This window comes from Eutrigla gurnardus (assembly GCF_963514095.1).
Source record: "Eutrigla gurnardus genome assembly, chromosome: 14".
In the NCBI taxonomy this organism is placed as follows: Eukaryota; Metazoa; Chordata; class Actinopteri; order Perciformes; family Triglidae; genus Eutrigla; species Eutrigla gurnardus.
This window is the reverse complement of record NC_139937.1, coordinates 7,112,148-7,128,298: the sequence shown is the minus strand read 5'-3', so window position 1 is coordinate 7,128,298 and position 16,151 is coordinate 7,112,148. Positions and strand designations below refer to the sequence as shown.

The window sequence follows — 16,151 nt, the reverse complement described above, 5'->3', positions numbered from 1 at the left end:
TGTGAATTACTTGTAAATAGACCAACCTCCCACTAGATGACAGGACATTACAAATATAGGTTTTAAGCATCAGCTGGATCATTATGGAGCATCATCAGACCGTTGCTGTGTGAGGATCCCAACCTCCTAGATCTGTGATGTCCCCCTACAAAATATCTAGTGGCCCTCAAAGTAAACAAAGTGCCCCATGCTTCACAGTTGTAGAGCGTTTACTTTGCACCATATATTGCAGAGGGAGGTAAATACCAGCATTGCTACTGTGAGGAGGTTATTTGCAGGTGACAGGGCCATAGGAGCTCTTTTTCTTCACTCTGACGACCCCCTTTCATCTTCTCAACCGCTTCCTCTCTTTGCTAAACCGCAATCTGTTAGCAGTGGACAGGTGAGTCACTAGCTGGAGCACCACCAGAGACGTTTAACCTCATCAGCCCTGTCATGGTGACAGAGGTCTTCTTTGGGCCCAAATGAGGATGATTTATTAAATCGTGCGGCAACAGTGTGCCTTTTCAACCCCGCTAATGAATTGCAGTGGGTGGTGTGGAGGAGGCACGGATGATGTCAGACAGGATTGATGGCCTCCCACACCAGAGAGCCGTTCAAGCCAACACGGACTCTTTAAGCCAGAAGTTAACCACAAATGTAGTAGCTGCATATGATCCTGCTCACAATCGACTAACAGCCGATAACGATTACACCCAAGTCCTCACTTTTTTCAGCACTCCATCACATGGATGTGCCAACGTGGCCTTAATATTGGATGTGCTGACCCCCCCGACCCCTCGGTTGTGTCCAGCGGTGAGAGGAGAAGAACGACTGTGTTCACGCCAGAATCCAATTTGCACCTTGAAGAAGCTCAACTCACAGCTTGAGAGTGCATATGCATGCAGCGCGCCACACTTATATTCATTGTTTTTTCTTTTTTGCCAGTTTGTCAGTTTTCTTTGGTGTTGATGAAGTTCATCAGTCACTCAAGCAGCAGTTTGCACAAGATATTTCACTGTTTCCTGTTCTGTGCTTGACATCAGTCTCTCTCTTTCCAGCTAGATACCTTCCTCTACTGAGAATACAAGCTCAAACGCTACCTCCTAATAATGTTAAGGTCAACCACTTCTGCTGACGAAAGCCTAGCTACTGACCTGCTGTCCACCCTGAGGGAGCAAGAGTATTGCAAATCTCTTTTAGCGATTTCCCGGCTTCCTCCACTTTATCGAGAACAATGCTTTGAGTTATTTCAGGACTACAGTGTTTTCTCTGCTGTTAGTAGTGTAACCAGGCGTGGAAGTACATCAGTGTAGCCACTGTACCGGACCTTATGGTGAGAAGGGAGCGAACCCACAATGCACAGCTTTGTCTTTTGTCTTTGCTACAACCTCCCCTATGGCAACAAGCTCTGAGCAAGAAATTGAGATCCTGGAAAGAAGAGGCTAAACTACATTTTTATCCTACATGGTGGCTGGCCTCAGTCGGGCAAGGAGCTCGACAACCTTGGGGGACCTTTTGTGTCATGCTGCTGCTCTTCCACACTAAAGAGGAACGTTCTCAGCAACTGGTAAAGAAGGTCCAACAGGTACACTGGCATAGTGGACCAAGAGGAGACCTCAGGATAGACATGTCTGAGAGTTGATACCTTCCAGCTGCCATGGAATCACCTGCAAAGAAGAAGCCGCTTTCTGCTGCGACCTTAATCCAGTTTAGCCATTATTAAACGGTTGGGCTAGATGGATGGATGGAAAAACTGCAGGCTTTTAGTTTAATACTTGAAATATGGATTACATAATTAGATGAGTAACAGTGAAGCGCCGATTATTATCCATATAAAATATCTTGAAGTTTCTGACTAGTTCAATGAATCTTCGGTTCTCCACTCATTTACGGTACATCAGCTTGACACTTGTGTTCCTATTAAGTGTGTTACTGACGAATCTGACTGCTGTAACCTTGCATCCCTTTGTCTTACCCTAACCAGGTGACTGATGGCTGAATCATGAGGGTTTTTTTCTTGCTCACTTATCCTCCTCTGTTAAGCTTCATGTATCGATAGATATATCAAAGCAACAGAATTATCAGTCGACATACATGTTACTATTGCTAGCTGTTGTTTCATGCTAATGGTCAGCGCTGTTTGTTGTGTGTTTAACGTGTGTGTGTGTAGTTTGTGGCGCTGTCTGAGTATTGACATGGAGCAGAGATCGATAAAGAGGCACGGTTTCTGATCCTGCCTGCTTTTCGTGGTTGTAAATACAACTTTCAGTCCTTTTTCCTTTTCCCACATGGTAGCAGGTCACAGGCAGACAGGAAACAGCAGGAAAGCAAAGGGAGGGAGAGAGAGAGAGAGAGAGAGAGGCTAGCCGCAAACCACTCCATTAGCTGATTTCCAAGCATCATTCATATATAAGTTATATATATACTGAATATATATAACACTCTGATAGTGCTACGTAGTAATGGGAGTGCTCTGATTGATACATGTAGGCTTTTCTGTGAGTGAAATAGGGGTCACCCCCTAGTTCCTCTAGATCTGACACGGAACTTTATAGAAAACACTCGTCACAGGAAAAACCCCCATTCCTCCTCCCATGGGAAGCCATAATGTTACAGACATCCTCAATACAGAAACAAATACAATTTGAATTTGAATTGTGTAGAATTATGTTAAATCACCAAGTTAATAATTATACGTGTCTGTTTTTCATGTACTGTTGTTCTCAGTCATCCTGGTTCTGGTAATCTTTGAAAGCTTTATCGTAGGCAACAGGACTTGCTTCAGGTTTTTGAAGACGTTTCGTCCTCTCATCCAAGAGGCTCCTCCAGTTCTGCATCCAAGAAGCCTCTCGGATGAGGGGCGATGAGAGGCCAAATAACTTCAAAAACGAAAGCAAGTACAGTTGCCTACGATAAAGATTTCAAACATAACTACACCACTTTCACATTTTCAGAAGCATGAAATTGTAAGTCAAGGTGAAAAAGCTCCAACTGTGACATTGGATTATGGATATTACTGCAGTGCTTGCCTCATATCTGTATGAGAGAAAAGAATGAACCAATTATACACATGTTTTTGCTATTACAGACACCGGGCACCAGCAGCCAATCTTTGTCCCGGCACTGTGAGGGGTAATCGCCTATGTGGCCTTGCGCTGTGTAAGAGAGCAGCATGCTGTAATAGCGCCCTCTCACCTCGTACTCCTGTTTAAAGCCGTAGCCCTCGGCCGTCTTCATCTGGTTGATGTGCTGCAGAAGGTCAGCCACTCGGACGGCGGGGTGGAGCTGCCCCGTGTGGTACGGGGAGCCTTTGCGTCCACACTGGTGCCTCGGGGAGCCTCCCAGCAGGCTGCTGGCCTCGTTCACTGAACTGCGGGCGTCACCTGCAACACACGCAGATACACGTTAGCAAGTTCAGCACAACTAGAGCTGTTTTCATGCACAAGAAGGTTGACATGCGCTGGTGTCGCCTATCACACAATGGCTATCGGAGCGGCCCTATCTGCTGATGCTGACACATCCCGTACAGTACACGTTACACGTGTGTCAGCCGGATAAGGTTTGTCAGGGCAAAGATGTCTTCATAATAATTGATCTCATGTAGATGTGACAGCAGCTGTGAAGCAGACAGAGATCTGCACCAACTTTAGAGTAAACACATCTGTCGCTTCCACTCTGTGAGGCTGATGGAGGAGATCAACACAGAGAGCGCTGACAAGCATCACAAATCATTTCTTTCGAATCAGAAAGAGATTGTGTGTGTGTGTGTGTGTGTGTGTGTGTGTGTGTGTGTGTCTCAGACGCCAGTGGTGCTGGGCGAGCTGCATCGAAGAACATTTTTCACTCCGGAACTATCTTTCAGATTAATTCAGACATTTATGGAGTGAATAAGTGATGGTCAACAACACTACAAACTGACGGATGATGTGCGTGGGGTTTGAGATTGCATCGTGTAGTCGTGGCAGGTCTGTGTGTGTTTTGGGTCTTACTGCGTGCGCCGCAGGTGTGTGCGTCCATGAAGGAGAGAGCCATTCTTTCATCCTCCTGTAGGGTGCTCTGGTCTGTGAAACTGCGATCCATGGAGCCCATATGGCTCTTCTCCTGCCGGTAGGTAATTGGTGTCTTATTCATGTTGACTGGTTTCCTATTCGTGGGTAAACGAAGGAGGAGGAGGAGGAGGAGGAGGAGGAGGAGGAGGAGGAGGGGTAGCAAAAGAGAGATTGTAATAAACAGAGAGAGGGAGAAAAAAAAGGAAATGTTATGTTCAACGCAAAGCAATACGGAGGCAAAAACAAAACAGAACAGAAAGGGGAGATAAAAGTGTAGAAATCACTCCACAGCTTATGATTGACAGCCAGAGCATGAGCATGTATATGATGGATCACAAAACAATGGGAGAGCAAAGGGGTGGAGTCACTTACGGATAGTAAGAGTAGTAATCCCTTCTGGCAAGAGCGCAGGAGAAGGAGAAAAGAAAAAAATCAAGAGAAAGAGAGATGTAAGATGAAAGCAATGTCGGCCGAGGCCAGAATGCATTGATTACAGTGGAAATGAGATCCGTTGTCCCGCGAGCTCGGCTGTGCAGGCAGCCATGTGACACATGTAAAATTAAGCAGGTGCCGACGGACCGAACCACAGCGAGGAAACTCGTGTTTTTCCGCCTCGCCATCGAATGCGTCTCAGCGTTACACTTCAAGGACTCGACCACGTGGCTTCCTGTCACAGCAGATTTAGCAATCAATTCTCTCAGAGCGAACTTCATGGTGACTTAGCAGAGGAACCCGGGCTAATGTAGTGAGTGGCGGCGACTTTCAGAATCAACATTATTCAATATTAGCCGGGACGCTGTGTCAGCTATTTAATAATGATTGCTGGAGCCCCCGGGTAACTTCCCATTTGGCATGGTTGGTTCTTTAGATTTCAATTCATTCTATTTTAGCTCGTCAGGTTAAGCTCTATTTGGGGCCAGAGGCGCAGATGATCTACTGTACACCTGTGGGATCACTGGCTACTAATCTCTAAAAGCACACCTTTTCCCCTCCTAATTAGCATCTAATTTAAGGGTCAGGCTTCTGCTTGGTGAGCGTAATTAAGTGGCTAATTGAATCGCATCCGCCTTTAATTAGATGCTTCACACTCAGATGAGCTCTGCAGATGAGAATTGTTTGGTTCCCCCCCGGCGCACCATGAGGGAATGAAAAAAATGCAGCTCTGGCTGTTGGTCCGGCGTCTTCCCTAAACAAGCATGACCTTTTACAAAGTTCAGCGGGTATAAAAAATGATTACTGAACTGTTCCAAAACAAAACATAAAGGGTAAAAACAATGTGGGCGATGCGGTGTGACTGCGCATAATGGGGCATGTTATGCACTCAGTAGTTATCGGCAGACGTTTACCCTTTCTTAATGATGATGATGACGGCACCCAGCAGAAGGATGAGGACCACCAGACCTCCGGCACACACTCCGAGGATCAGACCCATCTCCTCGGAGTGTTGGGACACCTCCAGAGCTTTGCGGTGATCCTTGCAGGCCGCTAGGAGCACAAACACAGATGTGCATTAAAAACAGGCTCAATGAATTGCTTTGTTTTAATAGGTTATGTTGTAACAAAACCACAAAAAACAATGTTTTTATGTTATTGAACCTGCTCCACTGCAAAGGCTTAAATCTTTTGCTTTGCTTATTGAGTAAATTATTTACGCATTGGGTTTTTTCTAGGTATTTTTCTCTGTGCATGTGTGTCATTTTGTATTTTTTTCTTTATTTTATTTTATGTATTATTATTATTATGACTTTATTGTTATTTATTTTTGTTTTCTCTTGGGTTCTATGTCAGGGAATGTTCTGTTATATTTTAAAAATTAAATTAAATAAAAAGTAAAAAAAAGCAAAAACAAATACAGGACATAAAGGTGTAGTGAGCAGGTTTTGATATGTAATGAGCGTGCATGCACGAGTTTTGAGATGAAAATGATGCCTCAGTAAAGAGTCAACAGCACGTCTTGGTCTCTGGTCCATTTCTTCTAAAACTAAGTACTAAAGTACAAGACATGGTGGCAGAAGTGACCGTCCTCGCCTCTGATATGAATGCAACTACCCGACGCAAGTGACCAGGATGTTCGTTGCAGTTTGCTGATGAGAAGAGAACTTTTGAAATCGCCGACTCGAGTGAGCTAGCAGAGCTAACGTGAAGCTACGTTGACGTAATGTCAGTCAATGATACAGAGGGGAGCCTTGGGAAGGTAAAGCAGGATGGATTCTCTATTTTCGATTAGTCCACCAGAAGCATTTGACTTCGGAGACTTCGGTAGTTGGCCAAATTATGACGTCAAACATGCTAAAGAAATGATTCACAGGAAAGTCTAAGGCAAAGAGTGCGAAACTTCAAATGCAGAAATGGGAAAATCCAAAATATCTTATTGTTCATGCGCACAAACCTCACAAACGTGGACTTTTAACACAACACTAAAACATTCAAACTGCTTATCTTGGCTTGACTGTGATGAGATCCACTACATATAATAATAATGACCTTCTTAACGCCAAAGCTACATTTCTATAACAGTGTTATTTTCAAATAGCTGGGGAAGATGAAAGGGCCCACAAATAAAGAAGTGATTGTCCATGTAGTCCAACCCGACAAAGATGCAATTCTCACTCATCCATAATTAAAACGTAAGCCTTGACAAGCAAACTGACTTGGCTCGCAGAATACAAGTTTGGTCGTCTGTGAGTATTTCGACTGACTATTGAGGCTGTTGGAGATTTATACTGATGTTTACAGAAAAGCAACAGCGATGGGAAAATAAACAGATTGCTATAAATCGGCGCGGAAAGAGAGACTATTACAAATATGTCAACGTTAGACAGAAACTAATTTGCTAAGATCCATTAGTCGTGCACAAAAAAAGGCTCGCAAGCAGCACATAGTTTTTCAAGCTATTGTTAGGTTGCACAATGACGGCGCAACAATTGACTGACAACTCGTGACATTACAATAGTACTTCTATGCTATGATACATGCACGGAACCTTTGAGGCACGTTTCTATTCAACACTGAATTATATACTGTTTTATCCCAGTCACAAGTCATCTACAAAGCCCTGCAGTATAATCTCAAGGTGCCCCGGTGTCTGTTGGCTACTGCAAAGGTCGTTATCATAATTGCAGGTTATTCTTTTCTCGGGAGCAAAGCTTCGTATTTATGGTAATGATGCTGAGCAGTGGGCTTTTCTTTGTCTTTCTTCTAGAGGGCCCACTGATCTAGTTTTTCTTGTGTGTGTCAGCCTGTCCTCCAGGCCTCGTCAGCCCCCGAAAACTAGCCCGTCGCAGTCTATTGGAACAGCACAGCCTATCTGGAGAAGGAGTCAGAGCAGGCCTGAGGATAGAGCTGTATCTCGCAGGCTGCTGGGGGAAGAATCAGATCTGGGGCAGGCTAAATGAAAACAGAGCCATGTTAGAGCCCAACTATCTGCAGCCCCCTGGCTGTTTTCATTTTCACTTTACAGGCTGCTTTAGAGCCCTATACCCAAGATGAAAGTGGCACCATTTTTCATTATTTGGCAGGGGTTTTTAAATCGATAATGGGTGTTTGGCATATCTGAATGGAGAAAATGAGTCATTGGCTTGATATCTGAGAGGAACTGTTCCTTCTAAAAGTGCTATGGACACAGATTTTTAAATTGCTGCCTCGGCGTTGCGTGTTGTTCCCAAAATGTGACATTTCCGTGTGCCGCTGCTCGGCGTACACACACTACATCTGACAGGTGCACTTTACTTTGCAGTAGTGGTAGGAGACGATTTAGTCAGACTGAATCAAAGATGATTTTTTTTTTTGTAGATTGTATTCACAGACAGGGACACGCTATCATCCAAAGATGCCTTTATGTCTGTGAGCATCTGTAACTCAAGATAACAGCCACAGGCTCAGCACTTGCTATTTATTTTATGTTGTGACTTGCACGTATGAGTGGAATACGGGAGTGTATTATACATCGGCCTAGAAATGCAGATGAGCAGGTGAAAAATCAATTTCAGCTTTCTGACATTTTGGTCAGATAAGGCGGTTTTGCCACATTTAGCGTCGGAATTCCTATTAAGCCAAACATGAGCATGAAATAGATTTCCACATGAATCCATGCACCTGCCAGCTGCCCCAACGGTAGAAATTGGCACTTAGAAGAGAAATGGAAGTCTATTGTTGTGTTGAGCCTGCCAGAGGATCCTTAATTAAACTGTCACCTGGAAGTTGAAATGTAATCTCCAGCTTTGTTATCCAAGCCAGAATCATTTGCCTCCACTTTGCTGGTGATGGGCTGCTTGATAATAACGGCTTAGGACCCAATGATGCAGAGGCTATGTTAATGGTAGAGGGATCGCAGAGATCACAAGCGGCGAGGAAAAAAACCTCTGACCTGTCGCACCTTGAAATTGGAAATCGCCTTGAGACTTTTTCTCCTATCAATTTGCCTTTCACGGTTTATTTTTTACGCTTACATCATGGTGTGGGTGATGTAACGCTGGCAATGCTTTCTTTCCATTATATACTCACTATATTTTTCTTTTTATTTTATTGTTGATATTTTGCTTATTTGTATACATTTAAATGTGCCACTGTGCATTTCCTTCTTTGCTGGGTTTTGAAGAAACGAGGCAGGCACACTGCGAAGCCCATTGGTGTGAGAAAGCATAATTAATCAATGCCCAACTGGGTGTCTGTGAGGGGCAGATGGAGTGAGACGCTGAGCTGAAATGGCTGGCCTTGCCTTTTGGCTTTATGCTTGAGGAGAGCCTCATCTCTTTCATTTTTCACTCACAAAAAGAGGCCTTCACCAAGAAAAGACACCCCGCCAAGACAATTTACTTGCAAGGCTCTGCTTACTGTTGCGGTGCTATGATAACTATAAATACATGACTTTTATTCACCATGATCTGACAGTGTACCACGGCAGGAAGGGCTCTGCTGCCATCAGGACTTAGAGTCAATTTCCCTGCCCTTTTCATGTCCCTTTGAATCTAAAAGCTGAGCCACACAAGAGGGGGGGGGGGCTTTCTTCTCATACTGATAGGCCAAGGCCAAGGTAGCTCCATCTAGAATTTTTGATCTGGAGGACCCTTCTGGACCTTGTTGAGGTCGAAGCCCTCAGATGTGGCTGTCTCGTGGGCTGCCGATGAGAACAAAGAGGCTGCTTTTGATAAAGTGCGTCCCAGCGTCTGCCCTCAAACAAACAGGATGAAAGCCTGACCTCTAATCCCTCCCTGCTTGTTGCCCTTTTCTCAGAGGCCCGCTGCTAAACAACCAGGACCAGTCAGAGAACATTTGTCCAGATCCTCGCCTTTGTGCTCGAGAGAAAGGCGAATAAGGACACAGTAGACTAAACTTAACAACACCGGTAAAATTGCATTCTTAATTTCTTATCTCGCAACCAGCGAGTGAGGAGGCGATATCGCAGAGCACTCGGGAATCGTTGCATTAGAAATTCACTCAAGGTCATTGTGTTTGTAGAGATATTCATGTCAAATTACCTTTGCGGGCAATGCGGATGCAGTTTATTCTGGATTCCTGAAAGAGAAAGAAAAACACAGACATCAGAGGGGAGGGTGTCACTTTGCATTTAAAAAAAAAGAAGTGATAAAAAGCAGAGGATGATGTGATATACCGAGCTGAGACACACACGTATATATCTCACATCGCAAAATAACACCCTGGCAGATAAAAAGCACACTGCGAATGAACAGTAAAACCTGATGTTGCAGAGTAAACAGGTGAGGACCACATCTGGAAGCACAGCGCTGACTCCCCCTCTCTCTGCTGATTAAATGTTCAAATGACTAAACACGAGGGGTTGCACCACTCTTCTCTCGTTTTTTTAAAAAAAAGCATAATTTTATTTTCTGACAGAGGCACAGATGAACTACAGGGGAAAATGATTCACACTAAAAGAACAAATTACCTCAGAGTTAAGAGTCCTATTGATGATGACAAGAGATAACGAAAATGTTTCAAATCGGAGAGCCGAGCTGAAGTATTTGAGGAGGAGATTAGATATTCTCGCTGAAGGAGAAAATATGAGAGTTGAAAGAGAGAGAGAGCATAATTAAGAGAAGGGATTCAGACCAGTGCACCAATATGAAAAGGGAATTCATTTTATTCAAATTTCAACTGATGACATCTCAGTATTATGAAAAGGACCTTTGTCAAACAGCACTAATGAGATCCAAGACTGTAATCCAATTCGGCCCTGCCACATCTTGGAGGACATGCATTATCAAATTAAGATTTACAGATGCTAATTCAGGCATTATGGGACAATTATGCAAATTTGCCCATTCGGAAATGAGCAAAGAGCACTTTGCTCAAACTCCAGTTAATAGCCTTTTTCTAATATTGAAAATCCATTTCAAACACTTAAACAAGTTCTTAAATTGGTGGTTTGATGAGAAAATACAGACGAAGGTTGAAAACAAACATGTCAGACAGACCATCTTGTCATTTCCTGAAAAAACCCCGCAGATTCAGAGAATGTCACATTTATTTTTCTAATTAAGACATCACAACGTGTGACTTAAGGTCCTTATGGTGATGCCTGTTGATGGTTATAGTTGGTTAATTTTATATGGGCCAAATTGTCATCTTATGGGTGTTTATTGATCGGGCAAGTGGAGTAAATGCTAGCAGTAGCTTTCACGTGTTATCATAGCAACACCAACTTGTTTATATCAGCTATACAAGTGAATATATGCCAAAAGGAAATGGAGGCGAGAGAAGGGGGTAAGATTCTTTATCATATTAAAAAAAAGTTGCAAATTTGTTATTAGTTATTATTTCACGTTATTATAGCAGTGATAGAGGAAGTAAACACGTTGCACTAGCATTTTAGCCATACCACCGATCAATAAACATCCATAAGATGACAATTTGGCCCATATAAAATTAATCAACAACAACTATCAACAGCGCAAGACTTTTTTTCTCTGAATATTGTTCCCCTCCCCCACAGTTGCCCTAATACGACGTTGTAAATCAACAGATAAATGATGATGTGTTATAAAAGATTAAGACTTGATTGATCCCAGGGGGGGATTTCACACCCAGCAGTAAAAAAAGATCCCCACTATTACAGCTGCAACATTGTCTCTGTGTGTGTGTGTGTTTGTGTGTGTGTGTGTGTGTGTGTGTGTGTGTGTGTGTGTGTGTGTGTGTGTGTGTGTGCGTGTGTGTGTGTGTGTGTGTGTGTGTGTGTGTGTGTGTGTGTGCGCGCATGTGGTATGAGGAGTGTGGTTAATATTAGAATCTTGCTGTCTCTGATTTATTATTATCAGGTCATTCCTTATTCATTCATCACTCAGTTCTTGCTATGTGGTTACGATGAATACCAATTATAGCATGCCGTCATTTGAGAAGTAGCATTAAAAAGTAAAACATAACTAAGTGAAGCTGAGGCTGATGGGAAGGTATTTGGTGATAAACCAAAGTATTGAATGGTTGGAAAAATTGAAGTAATGACATTGCTGAGTGAAAAGTTATAAGTTTAAATAAAAGCTCAAAACTATGCCCAATCCTTTTTAAATATGTTTCTTTTTGTATCTAGAAGGTTTACAAACAAATAGCTTATTCTGTGTTTTGATATTGTGGCACGTTTTTGTTGTAACACATTTTGAAGTGGATGAAAAGCTGGCAGTCAACTCACGTAGTGATGTTGCTATATACATTTCTCTATACAATATTATAGCAAGTGAATGAAGTCACTCTCCCTCTGTTGTAATCTGAGCTTGTTCTTTAAAGCCACGTGTGCCTTTTAGTTCATGCTAGTGCACGTGAGCGTGCTCCATGTCGAGAGCCATGGCTCGCTAATGGCCGCTGCTCGGCGCTCAGACGGCAGTTCAGCCGTCACCAAGTCGAGAGCCATTGAGGGGCGGTAGAAATGCTGTGAGTTTCTTATTGAGCACCTTTCATATTTATTAGTGCTCTGCAGTTTAATAGAATTTATCTCAATTGCTACTGATTATCTGTTCACTTTAATTAATCATCATTAATCAAATTGTTTAAAAATGACACTATGAGCTTTTAAGGTGACTGACTAGATTCACTTTTTCCCTAAACTTTTTTTTAGATTCGTCTGAACCTGGATCTTATATGGAGACGTCATTTAATCATTAAAATCTTTGGTAAATTAAGACAGAGCATGTTTACTTCATTAAATAATGTACAGAAAAAGAGAAAAATGCACATTTTGTAACATCAACGTCTAAATTGTTGCATGCCGTCAAAGCAGAAGAGTTAATAGGCCTGCTCCAGATTGTGGGCCACGCATCACACGTCTGGCCGTGCTGTGCCAGTCACGCCAGAGGGGCTGGTGGTTCCTGGCAGCTCTAAATACAACACACAAATGCCAGCATGCAACGCAGGGCGTCCACAGCACACACTCAAGGTTTTAAAGTGTGTGTGTGTGTGCGCTTGTGTGTGTGCGCTTGTGTGAAGTTGGGAGATGTAAGTGTAGATATTATAAATGACTATGCAGTGGCCTGCAAAGCTCCAGTCTGTATCCACAGTCTTTCAAGTACCTCTTTAGATGAATCCATCAAAGCAATTAGAGAGGCTTGACAGTCACTCTCCAGATAATTAGCATGGGTAAATGCCAAATATTATGGGCTCCACATACTGTTCAACTATTCCCACTGCTGCCACTGGTGTACGAGACACGATGCAACGTACCTCCGCACAAACACATTCCAGACAAACAGGAACTTAGACGGACAACACGGCTTTGATTTAATGCGCCGTACAATTAAATGATAACATAAATCGGTTGACAATGTATATTTTAATAAGGTGTTCAGAATGGAAATACTTTAAATGATTGCCAAATATGAAAACTTTATTGCTATTTCCATAAGCAGATACTCTTATCAGCAATTGTTTTATCCAATATGTGACTGCTTTCAATGTCAGTCCTTCAGTTCAAAGGCAGATAAAAGCCCCCCCCCTTTCCCACAGTGAGTGGGCATATGGTAATTATGTTTCCCTCTTCAGTATATAATCCATAAACTACTATAAAAGTACCCGACAGTATATGAATATGAATTCACGCTTCCCTACAAAATCACATTTAGAATGCTAAAAATCTCTTTTTTTGGCCGACTTTTTTGTGTGTTTCGAGGGAGCACATTGTTAAAATGTAACAACAGGCCTAAAATGCATAATTGCACATGGAGGATAAGCAAAACACAAAGACAAAACACAAAGGAAAGATACAAAACAGCACAAATACATTATGCAATTCCAGCTTTCCAGGCCTGCAAGCCTTTGCATCAGCTTTGAGATTGTAAAAGACTCATAAACACATGTTAATAACTCTGAAATATTAATAATATAATCAACAGGCAAAAGAAGGCATTAGCATCGTACTTTATTATTTAGTTGGCCGTTTAATTTATTTCCACGTGATCTTGCTTAATGTAATCACATTCCAATTAAAAAACTAGTGCTTAGAAAAGATAAAACATCACTCCCACAACAGCATTAGCATTGCAGAGGTGTATTGTCTGAAACACTGGCCCTAGAATAAAACAGTCTGCCATTTTGGGTTTGCAGGCGAACACTTCGTTGTTCTTTAACTAAAACATCTTGTGCAGCCATGAAAATCAAGTTTCTGTGCCTTCAAGTTTCACTTGCCCAGATTTTGAAAAGCAAGTGCTACTGTATTTTCAGGCGGAGGCAGCAGTGTTTGAAAGACCGGGGACAGAGTTGGCTGTGTGATTTGGCACTGTGTTTCCACTCATTGTGGGTCATGGATGCTGGCCTCCTGCCAGGCAAAACAAAACCTAATCCCATCCGCCAGTAAAGCCAGCCCCCCCCTCTATCTAATCCCATGCTTAGTAGCCTAGTTGTGTGAAGTGCTCACACTGCACTACCTCTGTGTGTTTCTCCACCGGGTTGGAAAAAGATCCTACTGGTGTCCATAGGACTTTAACCACAGACAGGGCTCGTAAAGTCAAGCAGACCAGTAGCCCGGCCTGCAAGCACACAGAGCTGCCTTACCTACGGCACCAGATTTCAGCTCCATTACCCCAGTCTGTGAAGATTAAAGCGGCAGCTTTCTACCTCTGATCATCTGCACCTGTGTCTAATTATCTTTAAGTAATTGCCTCACCGAGGTAGCAACTCCTCCTGTAAATGAATTTGGAAAGGTAATACGGCGTCCTGCGGGTACGACCGGAGACTGGAGGGCTTTGTGTGCTCAAGAACGGCGAAATGGAAAGAAGCGGCAAAACATGGTAACATGACGTGCTGCCTTTCGACTAGCAAGGCCTGAACAAGCAGGATTCAACGGGTTCCTGTTATGTGGACACAAAAGCTTTACCTTGATTAACCTTGGTCTGCACTCACTATTTTCAAAAAATACTCCACTGACAAGAGCGTAAAGAAGGAGAGTAGATAGGGACATTAAAGAATGGCCTGAATGAAGGCCAAGAGGACGAGAACAAAATGACAAAATAGGAACGGAAAAGGACAGAACTGGAAAAACAGGGAAAACAAAAGCAGATTGACGTGAAGTACGTTGTTGATTCTGGGTAATTCCTGCTAATGACAGCTTTGCTAGCACTGCCAGCACAATATGTTCATCCGACAGCCCCATTCACAGCACAAATACTCTTTCAAGGGCTGTGAGCCCAGACAATGCCAAGGGTCCTACAGTGTCAACCACTGCATTAGTAAATACAGATCCACATCAACAACACCTGTTCTTTTCGCTCATGTCTACAGGGATCTCTGCTGTCACTCACCCCTCTGAAGTTGCTCATAGCCTGGAAGTAGACAAGGTAGCTCTTGCGTGGGTCCAACGGGCTGTTCCAGTAGCCGCTGTAGGTGTGATTGTCGCCCACGGTGAAGGGACTGGCCTGCGGGAGGCTGCTGGGCGGCAGCTCCGCCGTGTAGTAGTGCGGCGTGCCCCGGGCCTGCGCCTCGCCGTGGGACATAGGCAGCGGGAAACAGTCCTGAAGCCCCAGCTCCCGCTTCACCTTCTTCACCATCTCCTCTTCGACCACCACCTGGTACGTGCTGGACATACAGCGGATGTGCACTTGTAATAAGTATGTTTAGTGGAAGAGAACATCCACTGTGTATGTTTGAGATGATTCTCTCACCTGACGGGTGCACCTCGGCCTTGCGCGGGGCGCAGCAGGACTGTGATGGTGCTCTCCGTCTCGCTCAGGGGGGACGGCATGTCTCCGTAATCAAACGTGGGAGCTGAGGACACAGAGATACACTGGATTTATGTCCTCACACATACACACACACACACACACACACACTCAGCCAGTGTTCATTTAGCCAACCTTAATTTAGTTTTAACACGGACTCTGCTTCCACATAAACGTGTTCAGCCCCTCAATACCTTGTGAAACTGACAGACCTTTTAGAGCCAAATTTCTCTCAGTGCTAATATGTCCAATACCCACAACCTCATATTCTGCACACCGGTTGAATCCCCCCTGCCCCTTCCCCCCTTGGATACAGGTCCAATTAAACGTTATGTCTGTGACGCCAAATTGACCGGGTTTCTCATTTGAAAGGTTTTTGGCCAAAGTCACGCTCCTTCCCTGGAGATGTGGCGCCACATTTCTCTTTAATATCAGTAGTCAATTAGTGAGAGGACGGAGAGCAAACTATTCATGAGGAATCAATGATTATCATATTAAAAAGCGGTTCGCTAATGCTGAAAAAGAGCCGATGTCAATTAAGGTGAGACATCGAGGGAAACCGAATGTGCATTTGTTGACATTAGAGGTCTGGTTGAGGTTTTTAGAACTAAAAGAGGGTTTGATGCCGGCTGCCAGATGGAGTCTGCTTGACGGATGGCTGTGTGTCGGCCACGGCGGCGCACACGTCGAGGAAATGTGTAGTAGCCGGATGCTCTGCGGTGGGTATTGCTTGAAGATGCTGACAGTAGTAGCCGTTGAAGGTGTTCGGTGTTTGCTGGCTGTCAGTGCAGATTTGAGAGACGCTCAGCGTAAGTGAACGTTCTGCACCGTGGGCCAGTGGAGGAGGTTGAGGCTGATCCGCAAAGACTTTTTGGACTCCATCCGCCGCCTTGGCTCAGTGCCAGACCTCCGTCTGATACACAACCAGTTGAGCAGTGATTGTGCACTAAATCTATAATTAAAC

At 43.7% G+C, this 16,151-nt stretch overlaps 1 protein-coding gene across 4 annotated transcripts in view; it reads right to left on the bottom strand.

The window, feature by feature from the left end:
* Positions 1-16,151, bottom strand: part of ptprub (protein tyrosine phosphatase receptor type Ub) — a 147,675-nt gene that overhangs the window by 22,465 nt on the left and 109,059 nt on the right. For 2 of the 4 annotated variants that reach the window (XM_084026917.1, XM_084026918.1), the window contains exons 11-17: positions 15,131-15,233; positions 14,771-15,044; positions 9,509-9,545; positions 5,378-5,516; positions 4,404-4,427; positions 3,972-4,126; positions 3,178-3,365 (exon numbers count right to left, since the gene is read on the bottom strand). In XM_084026917.1, the coding sequence (XP_083883043.1) occupies positions 3,178-3,365; positions 3,972-4,126; positions 4,404-4,427; positions 5,378-5,516; positions 9,509-9,545; positions 14,771-15,044; positions 15,131-15,233 (920 nt within the window). The remainder of the gene's footprint in view (positions 1-3,177; positions 3,366-3,971; positions 4,127-4,403; positions 4,428-5,377; positions 5,517-9,508; positions 9,546-14,770; positions 15,045-15,130; positions 15,234-16,151) is intronic. The other 2 variants (XM_084026919.1, XM_084026920.1) reach the window with 1 other exon arrangement.